Source organism: Sander vitreus, chromosome 12 (assembly GCF_031162955.1).
Source record: "Sander vitreus isolate 19-12246 chromosome 12, sanVit1, whole genome shotgun sequence".
NCBI classification, from domain to species: Eukaryota; Metazoa; Chordata; class Actinopteri; order Perciformes; family Percidae; genus Sander; species Sander vitreus.
Genome location: NC_135866.1, coordinates 26,948,800 through 26,966,157, shown reverse-complemented (window position 1 = coordinate 26,966,157; position 17,358 = coordinate 26,948,800). Strand labels below are relative to the sequence as shown.

Genomic DNA, 17,358 nt, shown 5'->3' with positions numbered 1-17,358 from the left:
GCTCTATTTTTCAGCAACACCCTGCTTTACTCTCACAGTTACACACATTCACACTTGGAAGCCAGCCAGTGCAGCAGAGGTGTGCTAACGGCCATCAGGGCGGACAGACAAGACAGGCTAAAAACATGATAACACACATTTTCTCTCTTACCTCTAGTGGCCATGCAGATAGATTTTTTTTTTTTTTTGAGATATCTTTCTCTGAGATTTTCTGCGTCCACCTCAATACACTGGACGCACATGGAATCTCATTTGTAGTGTTCAGGGGTCTCATTTATAAATGTGGCGTGCACACAAAACAGGGCTGAAAATGTGCGTACACCACTTCCCACGCAAAGGTTGTGATTTATAAAAAAAAAAAAAAAAAAAAAAACTTGACGGGAGAATGTGCGGTCCTCCACGCAAACTCTGACCCATGCGTACGCACATTTTGGAGACGAAATGGGAATTGACGACGCAGATGGTGAGGTGGTGAACTGAAGTCAGACTGCAGAAAGTAAATGGGAATAACGATTATTCGTAATATGTTCAAGTATTGATGCCTCACGCACATTTTTTCACTGCATATCATCCATGTTACCATGAAGATTAAATCCAACAGTGTTATTTGCGCTTGTACTGAGTGATACTTGTTCCATAAACACCTTGTAAAATCCGACTCAAATCTTTAATAAAAATGTGTTATTAATGTTTAATCGGCGCTGTCTCACCGTCACATTGTCTGCTACGGAGCGCAAGAGGAGGAGATCGCCCGACTGCATGGAATACAGCATAGCAACAAACACCCTAGCATTAGATAACTGCAGAACACAGTGTAAATAACCAAACCTCTTTTTTTAAATACTGTGCATATATCATCAAATGTCCAAGTCTGGAAATATAGCCGTTAAGCTCTCGCGCAATCGTTACACTTAATGTCCTCGTTATCAGTCCAACTTTAATACTGTTAGTGACAAAACCTGCATCAAGAAAAGTGTGTTTGCCTGTTAGACTTTCGTCTTCAAATTGTATCTCAATCACAATATGTTGTAAACATATAAATACTGCGGTGACCCCAGTGCGTAATGCTGCATGATGGCACTGCTGGCCCTGCAGGAGGACTAACCCCCAATGGAAGAATCAGGAGAAAAAGGGACTTCAGGGACCATGATGATGACTGGCTAATATGCCGATTTAGATTCCCTAAAGCTGAGCTCTTGGATCTATGTACTGAATTGGGTCCAGTAGAGAGGGCAACGCGCAGGAACCGTGCCATCCCGGTCCAAATACAGGTCCTCGCCACTCTGGGGGAAACCAGCTGTTTCCAGAGGGAAATGTCAGACAGCTGAGTGTTTTATATAAATATTATATACAATCTTCAACTTTATCACTAAGGCTTGTTTGGATAGCCTATAATATATAGTTTTGTTAAATCTTATCATATAGGTCTGGTATATCGAAGCTGTCCCTGGGTGCCGTAATGCCTGCTGTTTTGGATGGTATTATTAATAAAAGGTAGTTTATACATCAGGTTTCCCTACACTGTACGAGAACAGGCCGAATTTATAATTCAATTTGCAGCAATTCACCAGCGTCTGAGAAGTTTTTTTGCTTTTTCCTCGCCAGTGGGCATGATTCAGCATGATGCGGCATAACGAAAGAACAACTGCCAGGGTCATTAACATACAGATTCAGAGCATTCACGAGGGGCTTTGCATTGACTATTTTTGGTTAAAAATAGGCGTGTACAGGGCGGGATAAGAGGCTGATTCACGTACGCACACTTGTGGGTAATCTGTGATTTTTAACGGTTTTATGATTTATAAAACCGTGTGTTACACGGTTTTATAAATCTGAATTTTTTTTTTTGGTGTACGCCATTTTTGGCTTTTGGGCGTACATATACTTTTAGTAAGGATCCTACGCACAGTTTTATAAATGAGACCCCAGAGCATTAAAACATTACGTTTCCTCTCTTCCAGTGTCCCCATTACTGTGGATAACACATGCTGTCAACATTTTTTAATCAGGAACTATTCCCTGTTCCTGTTAATCCTGTTCACAGTGTCCACGCTTGTGGAATGACAAGTAGCTGCTGCATTTTTAAAATTCTAATTTTCAACGCTTTGAACATTACAGACTTTCACCTCCATTGTGTTGGAGTGGAGAATGAAATTTCATAATGTGCCCGCATTAACCCAAAACTGTGTGGCTAGATAGAATCGGAGGTAAATGAGAAATTGGTAACACTTTATTTGAAGGGGTGTGCATAAGACTGACATGACACAGTCATTATTATGACATGACACCTGTCATGAACATGAAGGACTCATTTTGAGTATTCATGCCATTATTCATGTCATTACGTGTCATTCGGTAAATTATGACACTTTTAGCATTGTCCGAGATGTCTTTGTCATAACAACTTGACATTAACGAAGACAACAATCTCTGTGTTATGACAACTTGATATTAAGCAAGACCGTACAACCCGTTGATGTCTTTGTAATGACAACTTGACATTAACCAAGACAACATAACCTGCCATAAATATGTCATGACAGGCCCAATTATCAAACTTTAATAAACTATTAAGCTTTATTTGTTTTATAAAACATAGAGTCATGTTAGTCAGGTTTGATATATTCATTCCTTCATCCGCCTACCCCTTACGTACAACATAGACCTGTGTAGTTGGATTCCACCGTTGCTCCGTCATATTCAAACCGGGGCCGCTGCGGTAAGGACTGAGCCTTAGTACATGGGGCGCACACTCAACCAGGTGAGCTACAATGGCGCCCCGAAATCCTGTGTATTCTTTATGTTATGATGCACAGTTGAACATTTTCTCTGAGTCGTGGTTCTTTTCAAACTTCATTCCAGTCAATTATGCATACAGTATTACTACTTCAAAATCCAGTAGATGAGACTTAGAGTAATTGCAGCTTGATGTCAAAACAAAAAACGTCCACAGTAAATGATCATTGCCTCAGGTTTTATCCAAAGCTGTCATCTCTCTTCAGTCTACTCCTCAGCTTCTGTAAAAGTTGTATCACTACAACTGCTGGAATTTTCAATTGACTTTTTAATATCAATCTGTCTTCCATTGTTGTGCAAGCACTCACTGATACCGTTGCTAAAAACTAAAGCCGAACGGAACAGCTGATAAAGTCAGTCACATGGAGAAGGAGAGATAAACATGGAGAGGCAGTAATGGAAAGAGAGTGAACTAAAGAAAAAGGTAGGCCGATCATTAGGGAGGCCATGGAACAAGCTGGAGGGATAAGTGAAGTGATAGATGGTTTGTGGGATTGATATAATAACATAACATCTCTACAATCTCCCCGCTTCTCTCAAATTTCTTTGTCTCCTAAATCAGTTTGTTTATGTACATTTCTAACAGTAACAGAGTTACAACACGCACGGAGATGAGAAGGGTATGTATGGACTTATCTAACTCTGGGGGATACGGTGAATAAGACGAAGTCCCAATAAGTTGGCGTGTTCCTTCAAAGAAATGCCAACAGAAATTACTCCACAGCACTGTGAAGATAGGTCTGGCAGTGCTCTTGCTGTCTATTAGCACGGGTATTCTAAGTGCAGAACTAGTTTTATAATTTTGGGATCAAGCCATACAGCTGAGAAGACACTGAAAAAGTTACACCAATACACCAGAATTTAAGGAGGAAGTCAATCCTTTTTCCTTACCAAAAAAAAAAACTAATTTCTTCAGATGTTTGCAGGACTTACTAATCCCCAATCATTTTCAATAGTGATCAATAGTGTTTGTTGTTGATGACAGTGTGAGAACAAACGGGAGGATTTATTCATTAGCCAGAAGATGAGAATGGAAGAGCCTGTGAATCACAGTAGATAACAACATGTGACTAGAGACTCCTGTAGATATCATAGAGCCATATATAGGGATAGTGTCAGACCCATTGTCTAATACCATGGAAAATACTTCCGTGTTGGCCGTTTCAATCGCAACTGCTGCAGCTTCCTAGCCCGCCATTTTCACAAGTTTGAAAACACGTTGGTGATCCCGTCGCTTACGTAGTATGTAACAAAGATGGCGACCGTTGAGGGTGAGAATGGTGCAGCGTTCCACACTCATCTTTTTGACTGTATGAGTGCATCATCCGGGTACTCGTAGTGCACTGCATTTTGCTATACTTTCGACAGTGTGAACGCACTGGGGACTCAAAATGGCAAGTGCGCGGATTGAGACACAGCACCATTGTTTCCACTGGTAATTTTATGAATATGAAGGGCAGTGAGGATACAGCCATTTTATACACCAGACATATATAATGCTGACCTTCCTCTTTCTTATTTTCTACTAGTCTGATTGTGTCTGCTACCATGGTGTCTTTTTATATATATATATATATATATATATATATATATATATATAGTTTTGTCGCTGCTGACCAATTCAGCTCTCTCAGTTCAGATCTCTCTCCTTTTTAGAGTATGATGACCAACTCATGAAAACTAATAAGACACACAGCAAAACGCCATGCCAACAGATCGATAAGCAGCTGGCAGATCTACAAGTGAAGCCAATTACAGAGCAAGTGAACTGTATAAGAAGTTATATGAGCGCTACATGCATGGGTTTGGGTTTTGGCATGTATGGTAGGCTCGTGTCTTTTCTGATGGTCTGGTAAAAACTTTACAAATGACATTGTTTTGAGGCTGATCATGATTTGCTCTACGGGTTATGTTCTGTCACGTCAAATTTCTGACTGAAAATAGGCCCCTTAAGTGGTGACTCTTTAGCAAACGTTTGTCAAAATAAGATGAAAGGAAAGATACAAGGAAAGACATATTGTGCTAGTCACGCTGTTTTGTTTTGCTTTGAGAGTGTGCAGTTCAGGGGCACAAAGAGGCCTGTCATTACATGATGAAAAATAAAGCCTCTGATAACTAGTTTTAAGACTCTTTGAGGCCTTACATTTTGGTCATACTGCGGCTGTTGTGTTCGTGTATTTTTAAAAAGACACATAATTAAGCAATAATGCAGGATGAGGTAGCCCCATATAAAAAGTAATTGAGTAGTTGGAGGTAAAAAAATAAAAAAAATGCACATACCAAGCTTGATAGCAAAGTATAATATACACTTCACCTATACATTCCTGTTAACATTCAGTTTATTAATTTTGGAATTACTGTAGTGTACACTTGTCTACCACAAATGTGTATTATTTTTATTTTACATTTCAAATATGTATATTTTAATTCTGTATTTTAACTTTGCACTATTATGTCTTAGTTTTCTCTATTTTTTATCCACTGTTTTCTATAGCGGAACTCCACAGAGCGCATTATGACGCTTATACCATGAAGCGGTAGTATTGTTGTCACAAGAGTATTTATTGGAAGGAGATAATAACTTCATCCACTGCCACGAAAAGAGACGTTTCCACTGTTCCCTAAGCTGTGAATTTGCCAATGCTTCCCAGCAAACTGTAAACTTAACAATACAAATAAGAAGATGGTTATATTTTGATTACTAAAGCAGGGCTCGGAATACTTTGTTATTGTGTACATGCACTGGTGCATATAGTTTTTAAAACTACATGCATACATTTACCTGCACCACTTGGTGTATTTGTCATTTCCCAAAGCATGCAGCCACATTTTCATTTTTATCATCATTTTTTTTATTTTTAATATAGCTGAATCATTTCAATTTTCAAAATGAAATAATGTTGGCGTTAGACCGTTTTGCTTTCTCTGATGTCTCCAAACATCACAGCTAATCACTTCAGCAGGTGAGCTGTACCACCAGGAAGGATTCACAGTTCACTCCACATTTCTGAACACCATTAAAACTCTAAATTAAAATGTTTTAACCAAAACCAGCTCATTCAATCCACCATTTGATTATGATGCTACGTTTTGATTTGATTTTGATGCACTGAAATGAGGTGGGAGGTGGGAGAATCACATTTAAAAATGACAGCTCCACTTGCATGACCTGAGAAATGGTTGTCAGTAAGTTGTAAGTAAGCACATCAGGATTTACTGGACTGGCTGTGCAGAAAGCACTGCTGGGATTCTTAAGGATTTAAAGCTTTGGGGCGTAACTTTTAACGTCCGTTACATTCAAGCCATTGCCAAAAGAGTTGCTACAAAGCTAATTAAGACCATCAGCTCCACACAAATCTCTGTGTGTTTCTCAGCATGGCTGTGTTTAGAAATTGGTGTGGTCCGGCTACTTTCGCACGCAGAAACTCGAGTAAAGATAATGACCTCTTCTGAAGAGTCCATCATGTTTTTTTTTTTAATCCTCCGTGTCCTCCTTGGCTACTAGCAACTGTGTGGAGGAGGGGTGGGGGTGGTGCATGATCACGGAAGGCTTGTATCATGTGGATGGACCGACAGAATTGATGTCGTTACTTAGAATTCCTCATGGGGGAGACAGAAACTACGCACTATAGCTTTAACTCATTAAAAGAATGCACATCTAAATTTGTTTGACATTAATAGGGTTCCTGCGAATTTGCTTTACCATTGCAACTTCCTGTTAACAACCCCAACAGCAGCTCCGCAATCCTTGTTATTAGTAGGTGCTCAAAGGTCATCAGCCACTTACTAATCAAGCAGACCTTATTGATCTGTGGTGTGTGTGTGTGTGTGTGTGTGTGTGTGTGTATAAAATGAATACCTTCAATAGATGGGGCCTGGTCCTGAGCAGCATACAGCATCTCTTTGAAAGCCTGCAGACACAACGAGAGAGAAAAGATCAAATAATTAATTATTAAACAATTACATGAAATATTCATCTTGTGAAACGTCTCCACGACATTGAAAAGGCGAGTGCTATTTCATGTACCATCAATGTGAGCCCTATTACATAATGTCAAATTTTGTTATCATACTCAGTCAATTAAAGTTAAAGTAATGACAGAAATGGTTATTGTAGCATTGGCAGTATAAATATAAGAGCTATTAAAAGATGAATTCCAAAACAGTATTGAATCACAATTTCTGTGATTAGTCCCAATATTCAATAATTTGTTCCAATGTGATTAACACATACACTGTTACAGTGTTTAACTTGAAGACCATACTTCTTAGTTCCTTACGAGTTTACGCCTACAAAGACCGTGACGTGCAGTATAAGCATCGCACCCTTAAAGCTATACAAGTTTCTGTCGCCCCGTGAGGAATTCTAAGTAATGACAACAAAACAGTCGGCGCATCCACATGATAGAAAGCCTTTGGTGATCGCGCACCACCCCCACCCCTTCTCCACACAGTTGTGCGTCTCCCTGTGCTTTCTGACCACCGTCGAAGCGCTGTAGCAGGAAAAGTAAACCCTCTCTTTGTGATTTCATGTTGTTTACTGAAAGGGAGCAGTAGGAAATGAGTAGGAAGAAATGCGACGCTACTAAGCCCACCAAACACAGTTGTTGCGGTCTGTGTCGCCGCAACGTGAAGTTACATTTCTGGAGAGGTGCACGTCAGGCTATGGCATAGGGTTCGAATCTGCGTACCCATGTACGTACCTCCGGCGTAGATTTAACACAGAACCATAAATCGGCCTTTAGGCCATGGCTGAGTGTTACATTCACGGTCTGTACTACTGTGGGAATTTCTGTAGGAATATCTGTAGGCTCGTTAAAGATGTTTTACTCGTTTTATATTTTCAGCTTTTCTGATTGGGACGGTTGGGATGATAGCTGGGCCACTCGGGGATTGTTTTTTGGCTGCTTGTGGCCTGCGGGCCGCCATTTGTTTGGGTCTGCTGTACATACTTAAAATAGTTATCACAGGGCTGAAGAGTAAAGTTTGGTGATGGGAGTCTACATTTCAGATGAACACAATTTTGAAAAGAAGACAAGACGCGTCTTGTTCAGGGACAGTTAAACAGGGCGGAGCAGTGTAGACGCAGAGCCTGGCTTAACAGGTTAGACAGCCTTATCATCAAAAAGTACAGCACCCTGCCGTCCATTACATGTCATTCAGCTTTTTTTATCCAAAGCAAATTCCAATTGCTACATATGTCAAAGGTAACACGCCTCTGGAACAACTAGGGGTTAAGTGTCTTGCTCAGGGACACATTGGTTGATGTATCGCAGTGGGAATCGAACCCGGGTCTCCTACACCAAAGCCATGTGTCATATCCACTGCGCCATCACCACCCAAAAAGTTTAACTGGTAGCCAACCATCACCAAAAGGCCAAGTCTGAAGGTGTGAGATTCAGTGGCTGAAAAATGCATAGCTTGCTAAATGAAAGGTCTGTTGTACTGTAACCACAATATAGTCTACTTACGCTTATGCTAAGTGTTGGGTGACATGACCGATGAGACCATATCAACTTTCAACAAGTCAGCTGTCTGAGATTTTGCTTTGCTGTTTACGTTTTTAATATCTCCGGTATGATTGGATGGTTGTAGTCGCTGTTGCAAATCACCAAACAGGACTGCTTTATCACATTATTAATAGGTTTTGCATCAATCAAATACGCTGGATAAGCCGAAAACTGACAGTCTAGGGCTGTATTCAACCAAAGAAAATCTTGACTGAAATTCTACCTAGACCTGGACATTTCTGTCTGGTTGTTTTATCCGCAGACAGTTTTTTTTAATTGATTTTCCAGAAAATGTAATATATCACAATATATACCATATACATTCACATCGACTGTTACGGAGGATTTTATCCATATGTCCCACTCCTATTAGATACCACACAGTATACGCACATGTACACAGTTGGAAAAACGTTTAGGTCATCACTGGCTTATTATTTTATACATGGCTTTAGATGATCTCTCCCTCGCTGCGACCGACACAACCACTAAGCTTTATGAAAATGATTGCGCAATGACGTCACTAATATGCGTTACGTGAGCGTATGAAGTCATTTGCGCCTAAGCCCTCTAAAACCCACAGAAAACCCTGATACAGATGCAAACTTCATAACCTGCTGACCTTTACAACACCACACAGCGAGGACAGACAATGGGCCAGAACTTCAAAGTCAATCGCAGTTGCCAATATTTTGACAATGATGTGACATATGGGTGAAAAATTGAAAATCGTATGTATCGTGATTTGCAACGATTTTTTAAATCAATTCTTTTCCCTAGAATCAATGTTTTATATTTATATTTTTTTTTTTTACCAATGATTCTTCTAAATATTTTCTGTTTATATGGTACCGGCGATGGCAAATACATCATATCTGTTTCCAGCTAACACAGACCAAAAGGAGAAAATGCAGAAAATCCATGTGATGTACTTCTTGACAAATGAAATAAATGTCAGACTGACAGACTGACATGTGATGTGCATTCTTTTTAGAAAATAGTTTTAGAAATGCCTCATGATATATTGTCTCGAGAAGTGTATTACTCAACTTTTGTTTTTGTTAAAGAGGAAAAGAAAATCGCAATACTCAATACTTCTAGAATTGCAATAAATGAAAATCACAGCACAAATTGAATCGGGGAAAAAAGCATATCGCCCCAGCCCTAATGTGACATGCGTTGAGTATAATGTTGCCTTTGTTGCTCTAGCTCCATCCTGTAATAATGCAGTGCTGATGATGCAGCCAATCGGTCTCCTCCATGCTGCGGGTTAGTAAATCTGCAGTGTACTGTATGCTGCAGCTCGTCTCTGCTCTGGAGAGAGGGCGACTAGGCGACAGTCATTCAGTCTCAGTAAGTACCGGTGGGAAAGCGGGACAGTCGCCCTCTTTCATGCACTCTCGCTCAAGGGTTAGATAGTAGAGCGGTCAGTCAGTCAGTCAGTCAGTGTTTCAGAATGCCAACCGAGCACAAGACCACAATGGCTTCATTGTGTGCCAGACTGCTTGCCGACCAGCCGAAGAGCTGGCTTCTGCAGCAAACAGCAGAGCGAGTCAAGGTCATGCTATAGCCCACACAGCCAGCCGCTACTCACTGTTTCAGCAGTGCAGTCGCTCCGACGACGTAAACAATAGTACCACAGACAACAAACAGCAAAACGCACAGCAAATATGGACAAGGAAATCAATAAGAAGGCACAAAGTTGATTCCCATTCTCAAGTGTGACTGCCCATCCAGATTTACATTTAGAGTGTGGGCCCATTAGTTGAGTGTGTATACAGTCCTAGATCACCCAAAACTACAATCAGCTGTAAATATAAGAGCAAAGGGCCGTATTAGTGTTGTTCTAAGGGGGGGTCCTGCACAAACCTTTTTTACCCAGACACAGAGAGAACTATCATTGGGGGTTTTACTAGTCTATATCCACGACGTTCCACTTCCGGGATCGCTCCGTTGCTGATGGAAATTCCGCCGGATTTCACTCATTTAGGCCGGATATCCGTTACCTTGGCCTTTCTTTGTGTTGACACAAACAACCTTGTGCTTGGCGCCGCCCAAGACGATTGTGATTGGTTTAAAGAAATCCAATAAACCAGAGCACGTTTTTTTCCCCCCATCCCGGAATGCTGTGTAGACTAGCCAGACCCTCCTCCGCAGCGGTGTGGAGGAAGGTCTGGCAATGCAAGACTATGGTTTTACTGATTGACTATACAGACAAGTACAGAGAGCTACAATTTAAGGAATGGATTCAAGATCAGTACAAAACTACTGCCACTGTAACCTGAGAAAATAAGCACTTAGAACATGTTTGAAAAATTCTCTACTATCAGAGGGACAGCTGACTCATATTTATGGGTCCAGGGCGGGCTGAATGTGCATCAGCAGGTCCGTGTTAAATACGTCTGGTGTATGAAATGTCTGTATCCTCACTGGCGTTTCCCACACATTCATTAATTCGTGGCGGCCCGCCACAACATCAACATTTAACACCACATATTGATTTTCTATTTTAGGAGCTGCGTGCCCCACTCTCGCTCTCTCACACAAACACATTGGGTGTGTTCGTAAATAATCACTTTGAGCAGCAGAGCGCACTCTGACACAAACTGGACCGTTAGTTAATTTGGAGCACTCTTGCACGGCAAAAACAGCAAAAACCACAACAGCAAAGATGTACAAAGAAATCAATAGGAAGTAGAGGTGTGAAGCTTCACTGATCTCCCGATTCGATTACGATCATCAGGTCAGCGATTCAATATCTCATGCATCACGATGCGTCAAAAAAAAATTTTTCTATTAAAGCCATATAGGATATTTGACTTGACAAACTTGCATTTTCAAGTGCAATGCCCGAGCTGCAATAAGTAACTTTAGACTGGAATGGTGAAGTGTTTGGGTTCGTTTCTTTAAAAGGTAGCTACCACGAAGGTTTACCTATTTTGGATTAGTCATATACCACCCTACTTTTAACCAGCAAATCTATTCTGCTGTATTGGAATAATGATATTACACACAACTACCCCTTTACCCGTTTCTCTATCAGTTTCCACTTAAAACACTCCAGCTACACAAAATGATTCCTCCTTACAGCAGTTTCAATGTAAAACTTACTCAAACCCTATTAAACCACTGTGTTACCACACACCCACACACACACACACACACACACACCCACACACGCCGAGAGAAAAAAAGAAGAAAAAAAAAAGACTCCCATTCTCAAGTGTTTCTGCCAGTCCAGATTTACATTTAGAGTATGGGCCCATTAGTTGAGATTGCATAAATTCCAGATCACCCAAAACTACAATCATTTGTGACTATAAGGGCGAAGGGCCGTATTAGTGTTGTTCTGATATTGCTGTGACAAACGGGGATCCTGCAGAAACTGTTTTTTTACCCAGACACAGAGAGAAACCTTCAGATACACATACTATAATGGAATTCATGATCGCGTAGCAACAACAAATCATTGATTTCATTGATTGACTATAATGAAGGACAATTTAAGGAAAGTATTCAGTTCTTTTGCCACTGTAACCTGAGAGATTAAGCACTCAGCAGATGGAGATTTTTTAAAATGCTACAAGGAATAAAGTCTACCGCTGAGAACCCTTATTTATTTTAGCCAAGATTCCTATCAGCTCCTCTGCTGTCCCTGTATTTTTCCTGCACCACCAAGAAAAACAGCTTCTTTTCACACAAACGCAAATGTAAGCATGAGCATGAGTAGACTTTAATTCCCTAGTTAGGACCCCTGTTTCTTTCAAATACCACTTTTCCACAAGGGACCCATGTTCCCCCCCACATTTCCACACATTCCCACATTTTCGGTGTGGGAAACGGCCAACCCTTCAGACAGGGAATTACATAAACGGGCATAGCCATGGGAATCGATAAGACTTTGTTGATACCAATGACATTGTCGATTCTGCTCATTGGTCCGATTCTTTATTGATCCCATATCAATTTTCTGTGTAGAAAAAAAACAGTAGGCCTACACAAGTTTTCAGCATCAGTGCAACAGTTTTATTATCACATAGCCGTTTGGATAATAGGGCTAGGTCCCAAATTAAATACTTTTTAGGCACCGAGCGAATTGCATCTAAAGTATCGAGTATAGAAAAATGCCTCATCATTGAATACCAAATTTCAATTCCTATGGAGTAAATCTCATCAGCCTTCAGTGAGCCAAATAAGCATGCAGCATGCTTCGACCAAGATCTAATAATGTCTGTGACTGGCTGTTAAAAAATAAAAAAGATTTGTGCTGTAATGTGTTATGTTGTAATTTCTTTTTGTTTTATAAAACTGGTATCGAAAAAAGTATTGTTTAGGAACCGGTATCGAAGTCACGGTATTGGTTTTGGTATCGGTATTGAATAGTTTTGAACGATACCCAGCCCTAGTGGATACAACATGGATGCATACGTTTTTCCTACACGTTTTCTAATGCTGGTGGAGATTGTTGATAGTGTAGATGTCATTATGCAGTCTCTCCTTTTTCAGAAGCACCACCTATCGAGATCTAGCAAAGCTATATATATCTCCTATGGGATTCAATTCTTTGCAATCAATGGCATTTAAGCCTCAAAGCATGTTTTGGTGATCTGTGAGTAATGTAAAATGACTGGATGTGTTTGGCTGTGTGTCATATTGGCCCTAACGACTAAACACAGAGCAAGACAGAACATGGTCTCTTTTAATGTGAAGGTAATTTGTGGTGACAGGGTGCTTTGTTTGCCAATCTGATGTCATGCTATATCACAGCAGCAAACACACCCGCAGACACATCTGGGCGCAAAACTTTTCCCCATGCTTTCTCCTGAGGCCCATGTGTGAATGTGTGTGTGAATGTTTGTCTATGTACAGTATGTGTGCGTGGTCAGTAGGCAGGCTCAGCAGGTGCTAAGGCACAAGTTTCCAAAACAAAACACACGCAGCTCAACAAGGAGCAGGGCAGCTCTGCTTATCCTCACAGAAGATTACCCTACTTACGTCCTTTTCCCCTTCTCTACCTCTCACACGCACACTCTCACTCTCACACTCCCTCCCTGTGGTGTTAAGGCTGCTTTATGCTTCTGCGTCGAATCAACGGCGTACCCCCGCAGACCCCTCTGCATCTACGCCGGACCCTACGCTGTAGCCTGACGTGCACCTCTCCAAAAATATAACTACACGTCGCTCGGCCGTGGCTGGGTAGGTTTGCATTCTCCCCCCCCCCGACTCATTTCCTGGTTCTCCTTCTCCATAAACAACATGAAATCAAGGAGAGGGTTAACTTTTCCTGCTACAGATTTCCCACCGTGGTCAGAAAACACAGGGGAGACACTTTGTTTCTCTCTCTATGACTCTAGAGTCGGTACTCGCTCCGAAGCTAATCGCCGTCACTCTCTCACTCACTCCCCACACACACACACACACACACACACGCCGGCTCGACGCACACACCAGTGCACAAGTATAAACATCAGGCCACGGCGAAAGCTCTGCGTGGAGCCTCCGCAGAACCATAAAACAGGCTTTAGCCTCTTGCTGGCCTTGTAACTCAGTATGGGGCATTTTCTCTTGTCTCTCACACACCTCTGCCTTGATCCAGACTCATGGCTTGTGGCAATCACCTCAGGCAGACTGTTGCACCACCACCTTTGACCACAAATCTGTGGGATAGACAGTGAGTGTGTGTGTGTGTGTGTGTGTGTGTGTGTGTGTGTGTGTGTGTTTGAGGTGTCTATGCCATCCTTTCTCTTGGTTTACTTTATCATCTCTTTCTAAGGTTTTCCTCAATACCTCATTCTCTGTTGTTTTTCTTCCCTTTCCCCGTCTTTTCTCCTTTTCTTTCCCTCATTTTGTTCATTTATTTGCATTATAAAATATTACCCGCAACCATCTCTCTCCCTGCCCACTCTCTTCTCCTACTCTCTCCCCGCTTCTCTTTTGCCTAATCTCTTTTATAAATTCCTTTCCCTCCACCTCAGCCCCGCTCTCTTTCCCCTAACCCCCACCCGCAAGGAGTCAAACACTTCATATCTTGACACCAAACTGTCAGTAGGATTATATGAGTCATAACTGGATACTGCTCGCATTTGTGTCCTGTAGAAACCTCGGATCCCTAGGTTTTTCCTTATTTTTGTGAACAACTCAAACAGCTCGTATATGAAGTGCCTCATGAAGGTGGTGTGAAGAAGATATGAAGGAAGCTGTGTTTTCAAATGTCAAGCCTACAAAAGGCGTTATAGCAGAAAGCAAAGAGTTCCCCCAAAATCCTGACAAGATGCAGGATTTGGCAACATGTTGACGTCACACTGACGCACAAATGACGCAAACTAAAAGCTAAACCAGTGGTTGGTCTTAGCATCTGACTGAGCAATTATTTACACTATTTGGGGATTAACGGTTACATTTTCTTATAGGTGATAAATATATCTTAAACATACAGACGTGTTAATTTCATGTTTATGCAAACATGTATACATGTAAATATTTAATCTTTTTCTGATTCCTTTCAGCTATGGTTCTTTTATTATTTTTCTTTTGAGTGGCTGGATCAGTGGTTAGCGGTGTTGCTTTAAGTCCTGCTCTTTTCTGAGTGCACTGTGTAAGTCCACACACACACACACACACACACACACACACACACGCGTTAGCAATTTCGAATACAAGATACGAGATTTGTCTGCATATGGATGCTATTTGTGATTTTTATTTTTTTGTTATTGTCAAAGATTGATTTTACTTCGGCAAATATCGTGTCGTTGTCCTATGAATTGATATAATATCAAATTGTGATGAGACTTGCTAAGGCACGCAACTACGTTGTGGCAGGTGTATTGCTCAAGACCACAGGAAGCACAGTGTTGGGTGTGCAATTGTCTGGCCCTTCTTGAAAAAGCTGCAAGCAAGCAATAGCAAGCTATTGCCAAGCAATCAGTCCGTTCCAAACAATCATGTTTAGAAAGGGGCACTGCACTATAAATCAAAAAAAGATTTTGAAATACCAGTTCATCTAGACAGTAGCCTCCATTGCATGTGATGCTGAACAGTCTATGACAAAAAGACTTCGACAAAGACATCTTTACCAACTGGAATACTTCAGTCAGTGTCCTGCTCTTAGTAAGCTATTGCTACCGTTCTTCAAAGCAACATGTAACAATTCCAAATGTTGCTGTACAATTAATTGTCTCCGAAATAATTGCAATTAATAATTGTATTGTCTCTTTTGGTCAATTTATTGAAATTTATTTATTTATTACTTTTCCAAACAAAATAAAGTTTTGAATGAATCCCAGGATATCTCTTTTTGGTTATATCACTGTTACTCGACCCGGATAATGTAGTAACACATATACACAGCCTATAAAGTAAACCACGCCTCTTTATAACAAAAAAAAAGATTGTATTTTTTCTTAAATGAACATAAAATTGACAATAGTACATTAATGTATAGGTTTCCCGACCTTAGCTAATGTCAGCTATTAATTGCGGTTAAACAAAGTAACAACTGCGATTAGACAATTATGTAATAATTGTTACAGGCCTAGCAACATGTAATAATTCATATATATGCACTGGGGGCTGCTGAAGGGAATGCTGGGAAATGCAGGACATCACTATTGGCAACAGACAGTGACAGAGCGGGAGAAGGGAAATGGTTATTATTAAGGCTGGGCTCACAAAACAGGGGGGCAGCTATAGGAACTCCAAAGAGATCTATGCATGTGACCTATCCACATGTGTGTGCATGAATAGCGAGCAAGTGTGTGATCCGCTTATACCAGTCATGTGGTAGCCAGTGCCATCAGCACTCAACCCTAGCTTCTCACATCCCTCTGACCTTTTTACCCCTTTCCTCTCTTCCTCAATGTAGCCCCCCCCTCTTTCTCCATAGGTTTCCCTTTGGTCCTAGAAAGAGGTTTTAATCAGAGGTTGTATGGGGATTATGACAATAAAGCCTTTATACGTGTCAGACTCTCTACACTTCTTTCTTTTAATCCCTCCCTTCTGTCTCCAGTTATTCTCATTTTCCTTCTGGACATTTTCTTGAATCAAATTATATGCAAGTCACACCATTCGGTCTACACTGGCCTCTGTGTGTCGGTCTACACCTGGCCATCTATATTCCCCTACATGTTACTCCCTCGTCCTCCCCTCTCCGACCCCCCTTCCTTCCCCACTCCTCCTCCTCTTTTATCCTGTATTCTTTGCTTTCCACACTCATCAGATAAGACCAGCAGAATCAGCAGCAGTCTTCCATGACTATATTCTGCTGAAGGCAGCATTACCAAGGACTAACAGTGTAAACATGTTGATAGGTTTGCTCTGTGTGTCTGGCACATGTTGCAGAATTGACAACAAAGTTGACTTGATAGGTTTTCCATGTACTAAGTCCCCGGGACCCACAAGTAAATTGAGCAAGTCCCCGATAAAAAAAAAAAATATATAAATATATAACAATCTTGACAAATTGTAGCGTTCCACTCGCGGTTGATGTTTTATGGTTATAATTATGGTTGTATTCAGGTATGTTGCATCTGAAAATTAAACAAAAAATCCCAAATCTGAACACTTTAGTTAGAAAACATTATACAAATGTCACATTTTGAGTTGAGAATAGAGAGCATCAAAATCATCTACCCAGTATCAAGTAAATCAAATGTGTCATAAGTGATAAGAAAATGAATTGAGTCAAATTATGTAAAAACCATAAACACAACATAAAACTTGACTGCGTGTGCTTTCACACCTGAGCCGAACCCCGGAGGTTTCATAGGATAGTTTGTTTAGGGGGTGATGTCAAAGCTCATTTGAACTTTTGTGCTGAGCAACCAACTAAACTCTGGTCCGCCTGAAAATGTGGGTCTTCATTCGCTTCCAAGTGCACTACAGTTCTTAGTACTTAGTATGACCATACATGGCTCGTCGTCTTAGTAACAAGGACAACACATAATCTCACTCTCTCATTTGGGTCCGCCCTCTCCTAGGGTTGGGTATCGTTTTGGATTTTTACGATTCCGAACCAGTACTTTTAAAACGATTCCGATTCCTAAACTGATAC

General features: G+C 40.9%; 1 protein-coding gene across 2 annotated transcripts in view; it reads right to left on the bottom strand.

The window, feature by feature from the left end:
* LOC144527088 (xenotropic and polytropic retrovirus receptor 1 homolog) overlaps positions 1-17,358 on the bottom strand; it is a 48,025-nt gene that overhangs the window by 23,023 nt on the left and 7,644 nt on the right. For both annotated transcript variants that reach the window (XR_013502791.1, XM_078264958.1), the window contains exon 2: positions 6,656-6,707. Coding sequence is in view for 1 of the 2 variants with exons in the window: in XM_078264958.1 (XP_078121084.1) it covers positions 6,656-6,707 (52 nt within the window). In the remaining variant the exon portion in view is untranslated. The remainder of the gene's footprint in view (positions 1-6,655; positions 6,708-17,358) is intronic.